At 35.0% G+C, this 18,497-nt stretch overlaps 1 protein-coding gene and 1 pseudogene across 1 annotated transcript; both read left to right on the forward strand.

Moving 5' to 3' along the window:
• The first annotated feature begins 84 nt into the window (after positions 1–84).
• Positions 85–889, forward strand: LOC135138700 (fatty acid synthase-like). Its single transcript, XM_064068680.1, has 3 exons — positions 85–168; positions 225–485; positions 537–889. The coding sequence occupies exons 1-3, from the start codon at positions 160–162 to the stop codon at positions 885–887; spliced, it is 621 nt and encodes a 206-aa protein (XP_063924750.1). The 5' UTR covers positions 85–159; the 3' UTR covers positions 888–889.
• A 4,850-nt stretch (positions 890–5,739) lies between these two features.
• On the forward strand, positions 5,740–17,044 carry LOC135138588 (fatty acid synthase-like; annotated as a pseudogene).
• The last annotated feature ends 1,453 nt before the right edge of the window (positions 17,045–18,497 follow it).

Consider the following 18,497-nt stretch of genomic DNA (forward strand, 5'->3'; position numbering starts at 1 on the left):
CAATCCACTGAAGAGGCTCCAACAGTATTTGTGTTACCAGGGTTCGAGGGAGCCTTCAAACCGCTAGAGGTTTTAACCAGTTCGTTGAAGGCCCATGTTGTTGGAATACGTTACAACAACAAACATCCCGAAAATAGCATTGAAGAAATTGCAAAAAATATGATTTCGGTTTGTTTTAGTTCCACATGTGTGTTTTCGTGTTTCAAAAGTGTATCAATTTTTAGCATATTGAATGTCGTTTAACCAAAAATGTTCCATTTTTTGTGATTGGTTATTCATTCGGTACTATAGTTGCATTAGAACTTGTTAGTTTATTGGAAGACCGAGGAATCTTCGGCACAGTTATTCTGATAGATGGGTCCCCGACATATTTAAGTTCTAGTGTAAAAGAAAATATGGGAAGGGAAGACACTGAACTTCAAATGGCAATTGTGTATAAAGTATTTAGTATTGTAATTCCTTTCGATGTACTTTCGGAGCATCAGGTAATATCAGTAATTTGTTTTTGTTATCGTTTGTTATTATTGGTCTTTTAGGGAGCATTGTTAAAGGCGAAAGATTTAGAACAACGTATTGATGTCGCTCTAGCTCTTATACCTTCAGAAGTCCCTAACAAACAGAAATTAGACAAACAAGACAAACAAATACCTGTTGCTCTATATAAACGTTTGAAAGCAATTATGAATTATACATTTGGAGAAAAGAAAATCAAATCTTTAGTACACTTACTCAAGGCAAAGTATTCGTTGGTTGACGACGACGATGACTACCAGTTATCAAAAGTGAGTGAGAATTTACCACAAGTTGTTACAATAAATGGTGACCATGTAACGATTTTAAATAATCCAGACCTTATTAATTGTATCAATAACATTGTAACTTTGTAGCTGCAGACAATGTTATTTATTATTTTATTTTTATAAATTTCACTAATTAAAATTAAAGGTTATGGCATCGATTGTTTTTGATTTAAATCGCCATCTTTTAATAAACGATTATTCGTTGGGCTTACTTTTATATGTAACAATTTTAAATACACAAAGTTTGTTATTAATGTGTAACATTTTGAACAGTAAATCCTACGGTTTAATTAAACACCACCAAAAACCAATTGTCAGAAAAAATATTAAAAATATGCCATTAATTATAGTATTTATTTATAAGGACTCGGAAAATGATATGCTACACTTAGACATGATATGTCACATTCCGATTGTAATTTATTTGTGTAGTAACAAATTGTATAATTATATAGTGGTGATTTCTTTAACAATTTAGTGCGACATTTTGGAAGCTGGAAATCCGTAATAACAATTATCCTGAAAAACTTTTTCGCAAACTGTTGATTAATATCATCTATTTGAATCTTAGAATTTTTAAAGAATGTCATGCCAGCGCAGAATTTTCTAGGACGTTCTTTCTATATTGCTAATTCTAGCTGTCATCATAGCTTTATGTGGTAAATAATAATGTATTAGTAATCTTCATCTGAGTCCCAAAAAATGGTAGCAATGATTTCACCCGCATCATAATAATGAATGATCGTGTTTCATCACTGGTGACAACTATATCAATTGGTTTCTTGTTTTGTAAAGAATTTAATGACGGCTCGATATTCTACTTTCACCATCACGACAAATTCTCAACACCGCACCATGAAGTATAATATAAATGCAGAAAAGCGAATTTTAGCGGGCCGGAAACCGGGACGCGTACCGACAACCGAGTTATAAAGCCGCTATCGGCGCGCCGCCGCGGCGGAAGAAGAGGATTCCTGTCTGAAGCCTTGAAGGGTGTAGAAGTGCTGTGAGGTGAAAGGAGTTGTCGTAGTTAGTTTTCTTTGGAGAAGCCCTGAAACCACCGTAAGTATCATCTTGGGTTTTCTGCCTGTCGGCGTAACGGTTTTTGAGTCGCCACCCCTGAACGAAAAACTATACCACGGTCACCATTTCTTTTTTCGTGTACCGACACCGCGCTCCCCTCCCGGGTCGCCGTATTGCGCAATTTGCAGGTTTCAAGGTCGCCGCCCCCAGGTCCAGAAGGTGTCCGCCTTGAAGGAAGTCACCGTCCAGGAGCCCAGAACGACCGTGCCGGAAGTTTTATTCTTTTCTTTGTAAAAACGTTTTGTATTTATTTTTCTTAAGACTTAGCCTTAAGATTTATTATTTTAGATGTGTAGCTGGTGGCAGGGAATAAACCCGATTTATTTTAAACATTTCTTTCCGTTTTATTTTATTGTCTTGTTTTCGCGGGTGCTCACCACCTGAGATTCGTGTCTCCGGCTTGAGAGCAACCCCGGCGTCCGAACGACCGCCGGTCCTAACCGAAGGCGCCTCCTCCAGCGGCGTGAAGGTCGTCGCATAAGCCTAGGTCGACAAAACGTGTTTCCTTGAGCACTAGTCAACCTAAGCCTTTGCACCCAGGTACGCTGCCACCACATCTTATCGGCGAGATTCCGTAACATTCCATCGGAATTTCGTTGCACCACCCGCTACGTTTCTGACCGTCGGTTTTGAGAGGTCTGATTTTTTTGTCTATTTCCTAAATTACCTCAGTCATTTCTGATTACACTATTAACCAAGGCTGTGAAGATAACTGTTCCTTAGCTCTTATGTGACAGTATTTGACAATTCACACTTTTCTTCATACGTAGGTGCCTCTTTTACCTGCTTGTCCTTGTATATTGCTACATTTAAAAATTATACTCAGAAACATGCGACATGAAGGTTAGTGCAACTTGCATAGTTTTAAATACACTTGCACAATTTACATTTCAAAATATGTTTAAGTACTTCTTTTAGAAACATATGTAAAATAAATTCACCATTGCATTCAAATGATAAGAAACTTCATTCGATTGCATATTTCGTCCCTCGCCCCCGAACTGCAATGCAACAAATTCCGCTTCTCTGAGAATTTAAAAAATTTTACTGTGTGAATTTGTGTTCGTGATAACCTCTATACATTAAAATAGATGTAGATAAGTAATACCAGTAATCGCCTAAGAAAGCAAATGACATGATATAAATTCGCTTCGATACCCTCTATTCTTTTTGTTTCTGTACCACATATCACTGATTTTTAAAAGACACACTATACATTTTTCTAGAGATCTTGTCAGCTTTTACGGTGCTTTACAAATCCCACAAACTTCCTGGGAATCTCAACGCATCCCTACGTTCGACGTTCTTTCCGTTCCACCCTTCTAGAGAGAAATAACTTTTTTCCCTCGGTACGACCGCGTCTGCGCTCTCAACATTCCGACCCGCTTAACGACTGGTGTCCGGGTCAGTAACACTAAGTGCGGTCGCGCAATGTTGCTTGCCTACCCACGTAGTCCTCCACACGAGAAATAACGTCACACCAGAACTTAGAAAATTTATGCAAGAGACAAGGTTCAGAATTGAAAGAATATTTTCTGAGATGCACAGAAAGATACGAACTATTTCGCGCCACACCGCATAAACTAGACAACATAATAACTGGGCCGAAAAAAAACAAATACATGGAAAAGACCTAGACGAAACTCACATTGGCTGGAATTATAGATGACCAAGTACCTAGATATTCCGAGTGGATGTCCCAGCCTAACAGGAAGCTGTGGGAAAGGGTCATGATGGAAGAGTTAAAATCTTTCGAGGAAACTGCAACCTGGGAAATTGGTAGATGCTCCAGAAGACGCACCATGGTTGATAGCAAATGGATTTTGAAACGTAAGATCGATAGCGAGAAGAAAGTATTGTATAGATATATACATAGATGATTTTTAACTAGATTAGAGTACAAAAAGTGTAAATTGGAACCTTGTCTATTTATAAAAAGCATAGAAAACCAAAATTTCATATATGTTTCAGTGTCAGAAGTAGTGTCAAATTGAAGTCATAATGATAAGTGCAACAGAAAGTTGAGACAAAATAAAGTCCTAATGTTTTTCGAAATAAACCTTACGTGATAGTAAAAAATGAATTTCATATTCGTAATAAGGGATACAACAAAAATGCAAAACAGTGGTTAAAACATACAGGTTTTTAATATTGAAATTTTGCAGGCATGTGTTAGTTACGCTTATTTTATTTATACATAGTAAAAACGTATCACTCAATTTATGTATAATTAAAATCTGTAACAACTATTATGCTGACTAGCTTTCTTGAAAAGTATTGATTGACATAGGCTATTTGTACCTACTTAAGAATAGTTTTCTCTACAACAGTAAAAAATCATGACAAACACAATAATCATAGCGTACGATCCTTTTTTCAATAGGCTGTTTAGATCATAATTTATCAAATATGTGATGCCGACATACAGACAAAGTTTGGTTGAAGAGGCAGAGAGGCAGACAGACAGACAGACAGACAGGCGTCATAGATTTAAATATATTTGGAAAAGTTTCATTCAAATATATGTAAATAAATACTTTTGCTATTGTATTTAAATGATATAGAAGTTCGAAGTACCTTTATCGAATTAATTTTTGAAACGTCTAGTTTAAAGTTTTTCGTCGTTTCGTCCGTAAAATACGAAAATGCCGTCTTGCTTTTCCGTTTGTTCGTCCACTCCTCTGCATCAATTGTCTTTTGTCTGTTTATTGCCAAATTTCTGGTGTGTTTTAAATTATTATCATTGCTTATATTATAAAACGTTACCAAAAATTTTTTTATTCGTCGTCATCAAAAATCTAAGGCTATCATATATCGATATTTTAACTATATGCTGAAAATTACGGCTGAAGAAATAATATTAGTGGACTGAATATTTTAAGTCTGATAACAATTGTATTAAGGTTTATTTTTTATTATGGTGATTAGAGAGCGGAAAATATGCAGCAAAATTTTGGGAAATATGATCATATGATATGCACTAAATTTATGCAAATATGCAGTAACTTTCTTAATATATGCAGAGATATGCAGTTGCATATGCTCCGAAAATTAAAAAAAAAGCTTAATAAGCGAACTAAATTTATTTATAAATTATAAAAACAGGTTTCCCGAGCTTACGTTTTTTTGCAAAAAATACGTAAGTCACATTTTTAAAGATAATATTCTTATACTAAAAATGTTGGGAATGAACAGTATTTCCAAAAGTAATTAGGGCGCGAATTTACCTGGAAGCTTGGCTTAACACCCAGTGGTGTCTCCAAACTACCATAATTAACTAACTAATAACTATTCCTAGTTATTTGAAGTTCTGGACAATATATGATTCATGAAATTTCGTCTTTCTAGATAAATGCCGATAGAATGACAATCATTGCAAAATATGCATCCGTTATGTGACATATGCTGCAGAAGGCAAATATATGCAAATATGCATTTTTTTATATAGCTGTATTCATTTTTAATTATCATGATTCGTTCACATATTAAATAGCAAGGCTTATATGCAAAAAATAACGGATATGCAAATTTCATAAAATCCGTTCTCTAATGGTGATACACGAGTAGGATTACAGTCTAAAGACAAAATATCAGTTTGTTTTGAATACACGAAAATGGGATATTCGCAGACGTGAGTTTTTTTTTAAGTACATTTTATTTTTTAGGTTCACGGTATCTTCACAATATTATTAATGCAGTGCTTAATATCAGACTTGTTGTTGTAATACAATCTATTACGAAATTCTTTTAGCAGGTTTAGTTTAGTGACTCATAATGTGATTAAATTCCCTCCACTTCCGTTATGCATTGTATAAATATGGACACATGTCACCCATTTTAACATGCAGTGCATGTATTCAGCGAGAAAAGTTTAGGTTTGGGTCGTTTTATATTTAAATTTTTAGCGTCTGAAGATGGAGTTCAACGAAACTAAAAAAAACAAATCAATCGATGTTAATTTACAATATGGTCGTTGGTTATCGTCTCCACCACCTGGGGAAGAAGTGGTTATATCTGGTATATCAGGCCGTTTTCCAGAATCTGAAAATATTCATGAATTTCGCGAAAATCTATTTAACAAAAAGGATATGGTTACGAAAAATGAGAAAAGATGGAAAGCTGATCTTGCCAATGTACCGAGAAGAAGTGGTCACATTGATAATATCAACAAATTTGATGCTGGATATTTTGGATTACATTATCGTCAATGTAATATTATGGACCCTGCTTTGAGAGTTCTTTTAGAAAAAGTTACTGAAGCTGTAATGGATGCTGGAATAAATCCATTAGAACTCAAGGGAAGTAAAACTGGTGTATTTTTGGATCTTTGTTAGTCAGACGTGGAAAATCCAACGCTGATGAACCTAATGCAATCGCAGAACTTTGGAATAACAGGGTAAGCAAATTTTAATTGTATTGGTTAGATCGTATCAACAATAGTTTGTTAATATTATCTTGTAACTGGAGAATTATTCTGTTGGATATTAAATGAATAATATTATTATTATTGTTATTACCAACATTGTAAACGTTTGACTTATAACAGTATAATAGTGTAGTTAATCACATCGGAGGAGTATTAGATTTGGTTCTAAGCAACAACTACTATAGTCTGTACAAAGCTAGTGGGATTTTTGCTATAGAGAACAATTTTCCTTCTGCTCGCGAAATTAGGACAACTTATGGAAAAGTCTGAACATAATGTATTCCCAGATAATGACATCCTTGAATACAATTTTCGGAAAGCTGATTTCCATTATCTATATCAAGATCTAGACAATATAAGCTCGCCTTTTCTCAATAACAATAATGGTGTTGATTCTATTGTTTCTAGCTTCGATACAAAATTAAAAGAAGTTTTTGATATAAATTGTTTCTCAAAACTGTTGACAACTGGTAAGGTTACTGTGAGAACGCAAACCTCCCGCCTTATTTTGACTTTAAACAAAATTTGAAAAAGCCCGCTAAAATTTGAAATTTGGCCTGGGCTGTGATCGTCTACAGAAGTGGGACCCTACGTTGTGTTTTGAAAAATGGCGGGAGGCGTTCATTTGTACAAATTGGCGCACTGCGGAGCGGGAAGAGTGACGGATTTGAAAAACTTATATATGGAAAAAAAACTATGAGAAATAAATCCAATACGAGCTCAAAGGACCTTGGCCTAGGAAGAGCCTAAAGAGTTTATTCCTCAGAGAAAAAAAAACCTTTATTTTCGTCGGAACCTGAGAACATAACAAAATGTTAGCAACCTCACAAGTACAACAATAAACAAAATTAAAATCGCGGAACTCTCGGCAAAGTAAACAAACCAGATGGGGGCGCACAGCGAGCGCAGGGGGACAGGCGCACTCAGTCAAAGTCGGAAGTCTAGCAAGAGCCGTAACCACCCACACGAAGACGTCGACGCCACCGCGTCCACGCCACACGACCCCCGAGTTATCTGGCACTATCAAATTGAGTATTTGGATTTCAGACAAGCAATAAGCAAAATTTAATTGGCCACACTCCATCAACACTTGTTTTAAATAACAAAGAAATTTAAGTGAGATTAATTTATGCACGTGTGATCAACAATCTTATACAACAAGGAAAATGAAATGAGAAATTATTCATGTTTTATCAATGATTTTAAACAACAAGAAGTTTGAAAGAGATTATATTATTCACATTTTAGCAATGATTTTATTGAATTAAGCTACATTTACGTCCTGATTTTTATCAAAGAATTTATCTGATAATAACAACGAAGCTATGGATTTTATTAAAATATATTAAACAAAGGAGTTATAATTGCATTAAAATGAGCTGGGCAAAGTTGCGTCGTTGACCGAATTAAAACAAACAAACAAACCCCCCCCCCCCACCACATCCCCAAACAAAATACACATAAATAAAAACACGACCCTTCTGCGCATCTCCCTCTTAGTGGTTTTCGTTTGTTTCCATTTCTACCCCTTTTCTTACCAGAAGTTCGGCGCGCGGAAATTTGGTTACTACATTGCTATGTTTATTTTGGGTGTATTTATTGTAACCATGACATATTTCCTTCAGGGGTATTAGATCTATGTTTGCTCATCGTATTAGCTATCATCTGAAACTAAAAGGACCGTCATTCGTAGTTGACACGGCTTGTAGCAGTTCTGGGAATGCTCTTTATTCAGCATTTCAAGCCATGAGGAAAGGAGAATGCGAGAATGCAATAGTCGGTGGCTGCAATTTGACTCTTCATCCTGGACCTACAATGCAGTTCTGTGGGTACGTAATTATAAGGAAATCATTTATTGATCCAACATCGTTTAATAAAGGTGATCTCACTATGAAAATTTAAAACGTAAAAAAAAAGCAGAAGACCAAAGTGACTAATTTAGAATTTGATTTAAATTAGCTTTTTCGTTCGTTTCAGCATAAGAGGAAAACTAATTTTGTTCTATATTTAAGAGTTTGCCAACATGATATATTTTCGTCAACTCCGACTACACTACTGTTTTTTTCCCAATTGTTAGAATTAAGTTGAAACTATCTATTACTGTTATGTTACAACTCTCTTGGCAATCAGCTGTAATGTGCATATTGAATTCCTGCCTTAACACATGTGTGTTACTTATACTAACTAAAGTCACTTTTGAAAAATGCTCTTCAAAAATAATATTACGTGACTTATTTGCTATATAGGGACCTTGTGGCATAAATAATAATAATACTTACAACAATACATTTTAGCATGTCACTGTTAAGCACTGATGGTGTATGTAAAGTATTTGATGAGGACGCTAACGGCTACGTCAGAAGCGAAGCTTGTGTATGCCTTTTGCTTCAAAAATCTAAAAACGTGAAACGAATGTACGCACAAATTATTAATGTGAAAGGGAATTGCGACGGTTTTACAAACGAAGGGATTACATATCCTTCTTCGGAAATGCAAGAAAAGCTAATGACTGAAACGTATCGTGAAAGTAATATTAGTCCTTCAAGTCTAAGCTATATCGAAGCACATTGCACTGGGACTAAAGTTGGTGATCCTGAAGAAGTGAAGGCTATCGACGAGGCCCTGGCGAAAAAGTGCGATCAACAGCTACTAATAGGTTCAATAAAGTCAAACATCGGCCATACGGAACCTACATCGGGTCTTTGTTCAATTATGAAAGTACTGATTGCGATGGAAACCGGATTTGTACCACCTAATATCAACTTGAGAAGAGTTAGAAAAGGACTAGTAGGGATTGAACAAAACAGAATGAAAGTCGTAACGGACACTACTGAGCTTTTAGAAGAGGATGCCATTGTAGGTGTTAATAACTTTGGTTTCGGTGGCAGCAACATTCATGTTATATTACGACGGTTTAATAAACATAAAATCGATGGTGGACTGCCAAAAGATGATGTTCCTAGATTAATTTGTGTCAGTGGTCGCACTGAAGGAGCAGTTTTGAAAATTTTGGACGACGTTAGCAGCAAAGGTTTGGATACAGAACATGTTGGTCTCCTCCATCAGTTATATAAGATGGATATTCCAAATCACTTATATCGAGGCTATGCAATAATTTCCAAACATGGTGTCCTCTCGATGTCATCTAAACATTTGCCTTCCAAGCGACCACGCTTGCATATAGTTTTTGGAAAATTTGTTAAAAATTTTAAGTTACTTGCTTCGTATTTGTTGCAGTTTTTGTTTTTCAGAAACGGCATAGCAAGGTGAGTTCAGATCTCTTCAGCGGTCGTTAAATAAGATGTTTGAATTTTTGGTTGAAGGATTAATAAAATCTTGGTGATCAATAAAGTAAAAACACTTGAAGAAATTTTAGAATCGAATGCAGAAACAGATGAAAATATATTAGGATCAATATGTTTGCAATTAATCATAGTAGATATTTTTAAAAGGTTAGAATTATTACCTACAAGTGTTTCTGGTGATGGCTCTGGAAAAATCATTTGTGCTTATTATAATAATGTTATTCAACTGGAGGAGGCTGTATTAGCAGCGATAAACCTTACCAAACTAAAATATCATTCTAACATGAATTTTCCAAAATTTCGAGACATAGTTGACTTAATGAAAAGTGCTTGCCACACCCATGAAAGTTCTAATAATATCTCTAAAGGCACTATAATACTAAATATTTCCGACAAGCTAGTTACAGATAAAGATAATTTACTAATTGATAACGGTACTGTGAAATTTCTGGATGAATTAGGAAGGTAAAAAATACCATTATTGATACCTGGAAACCATACACTGATTTTGTAGGTTGTATTTAGAAGGTTATCTTCCTCAAGTTCACAATATTTTCCCTCAAGTTCAGTTTCCTGTAAGTAGAAGCACTCCCACAATCTCACCTTCTATTCAATGGAATCACAAAACTTCTTGGTATACATATAAATTTGAAGAATTTGTTTCAACGAACAGAGAACAGAAGGAATACAATCTTTCATACTTGTTTCAAGAATATCAGTATATGAAAGGCCATGTTCTTGATGGTACGTTTAAATAAAATTTCTACCGCCTTAACTTTAAGAAATAATTTTCCAGGACGTAACCGCATCACTGCTACCGAATATTTAAAATTGGTTTGGCAAACATTTGCTGCCTCTCGAAAACTAACAACTGATATTATGCCTGTAGTTTTCGAAAACTGTAAATTTATAAGGGCTGCTACAGTGCCTGAGTCTGGTTACATAAAACTTCTTGTAATGGTGCAACGAGGTACAGGCAAATTTGAAATTCTCGAAAAAAATTCTTTACTAGTTAGTGGACGTATCACCATCTGTTCGAATTTAGATCGACATCAAGTTAGTTTCTCATCTAGCGGTGTTCTGGAAGATGGCAATTTGAAGACATTGCAACAAGATGACATTTATCGAGAATTTCACTTAAGGGGTTATACTTACAGGTATGTTGTTGTTAGTAAATTACAAAGTTTTGAAACTTTTTTGTAGTGGTTTGTTCAAAGCTATAAAAGCGTATAATATAGATTCATCCTTGGGTTTAATCCAGTGGGACGATAACTGGGCTACGTTTATGGATAATATGCTTCAACTTCTAATCCTTCAGTTAGATACCAGACTGCTCTATGTTCCCGTTGGAATTAAGAAAATTATCATTGATCCAATTAAACACAAACAAATGGTCGAAAACCAAAATGGACAAGAGTGTGTGCTGTCCGCATATGTTAACAAGATTTGTAACATGATAGAGTAAATTAGATACTCAATGATAACTAGTCAGTAAAAATAAAGAGTTTGTTTATTTAGATCTGGTGGAATAGAAATACACGGACTTCATCTTAAGCCGATCTTTAAAAGAAAAGCAAGATTGGAGCCAGTTTTAGAAAAGCACGTTTTCGTTCCTAATAATACGACTTTAGAGTTAGAAGAAGTTGTGAGGGTCAATACACAGCTAATCTTAGAAAATACTCTAGAGTATCACTTTAAAGCTGTGGAAATTATTAACGAATTTACTGATATAAATTCTGAACATATATTGGGCTTCGTTAACAAAGCCTTGGAAGATGTTCCAGTAGTTGATCCTGATCTTACCATTTCGTCAAAAGCAGCCATAAATGACACACCTGGCATAAAATACGAAACAATTACTTTAACATCAGAAAGTAATATCCTTTTGTATATTGGCAGTAAAATTTTACAACAATCAAACACTTTAAAACAACTTTTCGTGCCTCTTAGCGAAAACGGCTTTGTCCTAACGCGGGAGGCAATCAATTTTCAGGTGGAAAAATATATTGAAGGAGTAGAAATTCTCACGGACTATACAACATCAAACGAAAGAATTATTTTATTGCGGAAAAAAGTGGCAACCGTTGAGCACAAACTTGTTGAAATATCTTCCAATAATTTCGAGTGGTTACCGGAATTACAAAATTCCTTAAATCAGAGGAAGAATGTAATCACCTATGCAACAAATCAACATCCTGAAGGAATCTTGGGCTTGATAAACTGCATCCGACGTGAAATAGACGGAAACTTAGTCAAATGTTTCTTTATGATGGACGATGCTCCAGAATTTGATCCCCAGCACATGTTTTACAAAGAACAAATTAGTAAAAATTTGGCTATAAATGTTTATAAGAATGGATCGTGGGGAACATACAGACGTCTGCGTTTGGAAGAAATGCCCAAAATCAGCACTGAACATTCTTACGCGTATTTCAAAAATAGAGGAGATATATCGAGTATTGAATGGTTAGAAGGACCTTTAACCAGCGAAGTGTTACTAGAACGAGGGCGAATTTTGGGTTTGGTAAGTTGCATTACGACACTTGTATTGTGTATGAAAGTGACTATTTTTAGAGTTATTATTCGTCAGTTAATTTTAAAGATATTATGGCTGCCTCTGGTCGTGTAGATCCAGAAATATTAGAACCACACCGGCTTGGACAAGAATTTCTAACAGGTTTTGAATTTTCAGGAAGAGATTTAAAGTCGGATTGTTAATACCTTTTGACAAAAATTTATACGGTTGCTTTGCAGAGGTCGTCGGATAGCGGGGGTGAGTGACAATGGAGGAATTTCTTCCCACGTTGTTGCTGATTCTTGTTTGGTTTGGCACATACCCGACTCATGGACACTAGAAGATGCAGCCACAGTTTCTGTTGTTTACTCTAGTGTTATTTATGCTCTTTTAATGGTGTGTTTGTAAACATGAGCCCTCAAATACAAATTTTTATCTTACAGGTTGGCAACATGCAACCGGGTTGTTCAATTCTTATTCACTCTGCGACGGGTGGTATTGGATTGGCTGCTTTGAACGTTTGTTTTCATTATAAATGTGACATTTACGTAACCGTTGGAACTAGAGAAAAAAGGGCCTATTTAAAACAGAATTACCCTCAAATACCAGATAGCCATATTGGCAATTCAAGGGACACGTCATTTGAACAAATGATCAAAAAGGAAAACTAAGAATAACGGGGTTGATATTGTTCTAAATTCATTAAGTGATGATAAGCTCCATGCTTCAGTTAAATGTTTAGCTCGAAAGGGGCAATTTATGGAAATCGGTAAAAACGATTTGGCTAAAGATGTTTCTTTAAATCTTTTATTACTTAAAAAAGAAGTCACTTATCATGGAATAGTATTAGATCGCATTTTTAGAAGTTCAGAGAGAGAAATGAAGTCGAAATTGATAAAGCGTTTGTTGGAAGGAATTGAGGCAGGTTTTGTAAAACCTCTACCTAGAATTGTGTTTAATGCCGCTCAAGTAGAGGAATCGTACAGGTATATGATGACGGGTAAACATATTGGCAAAATTTTGATTAAGCTTCGGAATGAAGAAGAGGACTACCGTAATGTTACCAGACTTCATAAATTGCAAATTAGTTCAAAACCACGGTAAGTACCGCATTCTGTTGACATGCTCCTCCGGTGTTCTAAATTTTACTAGTGTGAAGATATTGGTGGTGGTAGCACTTAGTCATAAGTAAAAAATGTGGATATAGCTACATTTTTTGCAGATTTAATTGTGACGTGCGTTATACTTACCTCATAATTGGTAGACTCGGTGGCGTTGGGTTAGAACTAAGTGACTGGTTGGTTCTAAGAGGTGCCCGAAAATTAGTACTGTCTTCGAGATCGGGACTTCAAACTGGTTACCACCAACAAAAAATGAAGTAAAGTACTTTATTTTAAGGAATTTTGGTTTTCAAAGATCGATTCTAGCATATGGAAATCCTACGGTGTCCAAGTTAAAGTTTGTACTAATGACGTGACCAGTGAACAAAAATGTGATAATTTAATTAGAGAGGCGAACAAATTGGGACAAATCGATGCCATTTTTAACTTGGCTGTTGTTCTTCAAGACGCACTATTCCAAAATCAGACTAAAGAAAATTTCCTGGCTTCGTTCTCACCAAAAGCTCACGCCACGGTATTTTTGGACAAAGTTAGCAGGAAATTATGTCCAAAATTAAGGTTTCGTTACAACGCCAACACAACAAGTAATTTTACACGATACGTTCTAGATATTTTGTTGTGTTTTCTTCAGTTTCTTGTGGCCTCGGTAATGCGGGTCAGAGCAACTATGGTATGGCAAACTCTGTCATGGAAAGAATATGTGAGAATCGAAAACGTGAAGGGTTACCTGCTGTAGCTATCCAATGGGGGGCAATCGGCGATGTAACTACTACATTTTCAAAGATTCTTAAAATACACTTGTTTTAAAGGTTGGTTTGGCAGCTAAAATGGAGAGAGAGGATAAAGAATTAGTGATTGGTGGTAGGGGAACGAGGGGCTTGTTGTAACAGTTTTTAGGAAAACGAATATAATTTGGTATCTATTAGCTGTTTGACCATTATAAAAGTATCTATCGGTAGTCTAACTATTCCCCTATTGGACTGAACAGGCAAAAGGTCAAAATTGTTCATCTTCACTTCACACCAGGCATTTTCTTAAAAAAAGTGCATTGTTACAACTTGCCCCGTGGTTGGGGCTAGTTGTAACAGCCATCAGACAGGTAGTACCAATAAAAATAAAGCTAATGTTGATACATATTTAGACTTTATTTTTGAAAAATCAACACAACACTTCATTATATATAATTTTTTTTCAGTAAAACTGAAATAAACTTTTAGAAAAAGAGTTAACATTAAAAATTTGAGTGTTGTCTTCTTTTTCTTAATATATCTGGAAAGCGATATATGGCATAGGTCAAAATTTTGGCTCGCTTTTCGTATGCTAGGTATAAGATTTGTAGAAGTGAATTTGGGATAAGTTGTAACATGTTACAACTTACCCCAAAGCTATTGTTACAACATGCCCCGTAGCACAATTTTCTACATTTAATTACATTTCGTCAAAATTATGTGGCTTAGCGTCAAAGTGTGTAAGGAATATCAAAGCTGAGTAATTTTTGAGCTACATGCAAAACTAAAAGTTTTAAATTAATTAATAACTGATACGAAACACCAAATTTTACTAAAGCAATATTTTACATTACTTGGCCAAAACGAGACACGTGCACACATCCACTTACTGCGCTGGCTCAAGGAACAGTGGTTGTGATGACATGATGTCTTATGGTGCAAAAATTAAATTCAGTAAAATACCTGACGTTAAAGAGTTTAAATTGTGGGTAAAAATTTAGTGTTACAACTTACCCCTGTTACAACAAGCCCCTAGTTCCCCTACTCGACAACAAAATATTTCAAGCTGTCTTGAAATGTTGGATGTGTTATTAAAAACTGATTATCCGGTAGTTTCTAGTATGGTTATTGCTGAAAAACGCTATAGAAGTGACATTCTTAGTGCAGCAGACGCAGTTGCTCATGCTTTAGGAATAAAAGACATGAAAACTATAAGTCAGTATAGGACTTTTGCAGAACTTGGTATGGATTCGATGGTGGTTACAGAAGTAATTCAACTCCTGGAAAAAGACTTTGAAATCTACGTAACTTCCAAAGATGCCCGAAGTTTAACATTTTCAAAGTAATATGCTATTAAGCACTAACCATTTTATAATTAATATATGAAATATCCAATTGCTTATAAAGTTCAAACGTAATTACGTTGTTTTAGATTGGCTGAAATGGAAGGAGAAAAGTTGAACAGAAATGATGATTATATAAAAACAGCGAAAGGCATGAGTTCGCTCATTCTGAATATTCCTTATAAGGAAACTAGTCACTTGCCTACCGTTAAATTATCAAGCCAAGTAGAATCCAGTGAAAAACTTCCAATAGTTTTCGTGTTACCAGGTGTCGAGGGAATCTTTACACCATTAGAAGTTTTGACCCGTTCCTTGAAAGCTCATGTCATAGGAATACAATATAACTATCAATATCCCGAAAACTGTATTCAAGAAATTGCAGAAAATACGATTCCGGTTTGTTTTAGATTCCTACTTGTTCCCCTTGTTTCAAAGTTATGACAATTTTTAGCACATTGAGTGTCACTTAACCAAAAATGTTCCATTTTTCGTCATCGGTTATTCATTTGGAACAGCAGTTGGATTAGAACTTATTAGTTTATTGGAAAAACGAGGTAATTTTGGCACGGTTATTCTGATAGATGGTTCGCCAACGTATTCAAGATCTGCTGTAAAAAAAATGTTTGGGAGTGAGGACGATGTGAAGTTTGAAATGACAATTTTGAACAAAGTTTTTAGTTTCGTAATTCCTTTTGATGTACTTTCAGAACATCAGGTAAACATAAATATTTTTTGTTGTTATGGGTTGTTACTCTTAGTTTTTTAGGAAGCATTGTTAAAGGTCAAAGATTTAGAGAAACGTATTGATGTAGCTCTGGCTCTGATACCTTTAGGAATAAGTAATAAACAGAAGCTAGATAAACAGGCACCAGTTACTCTCTATAAACGTTTGAAAGCCATGAGGAATTATACATTCACAAATAAAAAAATCAAATCCATCGTCCACTTATTCAAGGCAAAATATCCTGTAATTGACGACCACCATGATTACCAGTTATCAAAAGTGTGTGATAATTTAGCACAGGTGGTTACAATAGATGGCGACCATGAAACCATTTTAAACAATGCAGGCCTTGTCAAGGGAATCAATAACATTGTAACTTTTTAGCTATACTCTTCCTTTGTTACTTTATTTATATAAATTTAATTTAAATAAAAAAAAAAGATGTACAGATCAATGTTTTTCTTCTTTGTATATTATTTTATTTGTTCACGCCTGAATGGGGCTGAATAAGGGCTCAAAGAAGCGCTAACGTGTAGGCTATATGTGTCAACTCTCACGTTCTGGTTGGTGACGATCGTTTCCATGAAGGAGAGCGCTGGCGAAGGCTAACAAAGCCTAGAAAAAGGACATTGATCCGAAACATATTTTTAAGAGACATACTCTATAGAATTGTACAGTACATCGAATATAGCTGTTTCGATTTTTTGGAATGTTAACTCCTTTCATTTCGTATTATAGAACACATATACGACATGCGCCGGTGTAGGATGTCGAGTTCGAGCTACAAGCTAACGTTTTTCCATACCGACACTGACACCAGTCTAAACTGTGTCTGAGCATAGGCATGTAACGCCGCGCTATAGAAAGAGAGAGTGATAAACTGGCGTGAATGTGTAGGTAAGCGAAGAAAAAATGTTTGCTGCTCCGGTGCGGAATCGAACCACACATATCCCGTTTGCCGGGTAGATGCCTTGACCACTAGGCTACAGAGCCTCTGATCTTTACCAGCTTTTATTGTGCCACCGTAAATGTAATCATGGCGCGCTGGATCGCCGGGACTCCGTAGCGAGTGATAATCACTGAATTAATTGTCACTTCTTTCATAAATACAATTAACGAAAACGTAATTAGTAAAACGGCTAAGTAAATGAAAACGGGAATTAACAGCAAAGTGCACCGAAGCGACGCTATTCTATTTTCAAATAAAGAAGTGCAGCCCGTAACTGCAATGAATTCCCATCCCGTATGAGCCGTACCGAGTTTGACCTTACCTAATTTTCATGATACCAATGTTGTGATAATGGATAGTAGTGAAAGAGAACCACCAGAAACTGAGAAAAGTCACGACAAATTTAAGTAACTAATGTTGATGTTTTTTTAGATATCTGCAAATACTTTGATTAGAGAATTTAATAATAAGCTTTCTAATATAGAAATTAGCAAACAATATTTTTTATATGAGTACCTAAAAATAAACTATTTAATAAACTGTTTCATAAAATGTGTTCATTTGACTGCTCCAACGACTAAATTAGGTACAACAATTGATGCCGTTTTCACACGTTTTATGATTTATTTAAGAACTGATATTTATATCAAGTTATAAATACTGCTCTAGCATTTATAAATATTTACTTATTACTTTGGTTGGTAAATTACACATTGTACTTTAATTTTTTTTTATACAATATTATTCTATTAATAATTAATTATGATATTTCTATATGATAAATAAAAAAAAGTGTATTTTATAATAAACAACAATTGGCAATACATGGATATTTACTTTAATTAACCCAATTATCATCATTAATCATCATTTCGTCAATAAAATACAAATGCAACATATTTTTGGTTTTTATTATTTTTTAAGAGAAAATTAATGACTTCGCCGCGTATACGTGTTTAATTTATAAGTATAAATTGACAATGCAAAGTTAAAACTCAATCCGTGCGTCCCTGGGTCGACGCACTCTTTTTATTTCTAATAACTCTTATAAGTTGAATTAAAGATATGTATGTAGTGTTTTAGTAAAGGTAAAGAAGCGTGCTACGCGTTTATTGCAAGTGAGTTTTCCCATTACAAAATTTTGTGATGACGTCATGAACATTTTTGTAATGACAATTATATCAATTTAGATAGATGCAATGATTGCAATGTAATACTAATAACAATACTGTATTTCCAAATTTTCGGAAAAATGCAGTGAGTCGTTCTTGAATCTTGATTTACTCAATAAAGTAGCGGAACAATTTAATCACGTCCGCCATGTGTAGTAGCAGAGTTGCAAGTGAAATTAAAACCACTTGTAAGTACTCAAAATTTAAAACAAACATTTCATTTTATTTTGATTTTCGATGTTTTAATTCACATTTGGTTAATTATAACTGGTCCAGATCTAGGGGAGGCAAAAATTTCTCTAGGCCTCCCCCTTCTTTTAACGCAAGCATT

This window comes from Zophobas morio, unplaced genomic scaffold, assembly GCF_036711695.1.
Source record: "Zophobas morio isolate AGI-343-1 ecotype UQ-CSIRO unplaced genomic scaffold, CSIRO_AGI_Zmor_V1 ptg000030l, whole genome shotgun sequence".
In the NCBI taxonomy this organism is placed as follows: Eukaryota; Metazoa; Arthropoda; class Insecta; order Coleoptera; family Tenebrionidae; genus Zophobas; species Zophobas morio.

Bases quoted from the DNA above. Each gene is read 5' to 3' on its own strand.
- LOC135138700 (XM_064068680.1), top strand. The intron at 486-536 runs GTAATATCAGTA...TTGGTCTTTTAG, and splicing joins ATGTACTTTCGGAGCATCAG to GGAGCATTGTTAAAGGCGAA.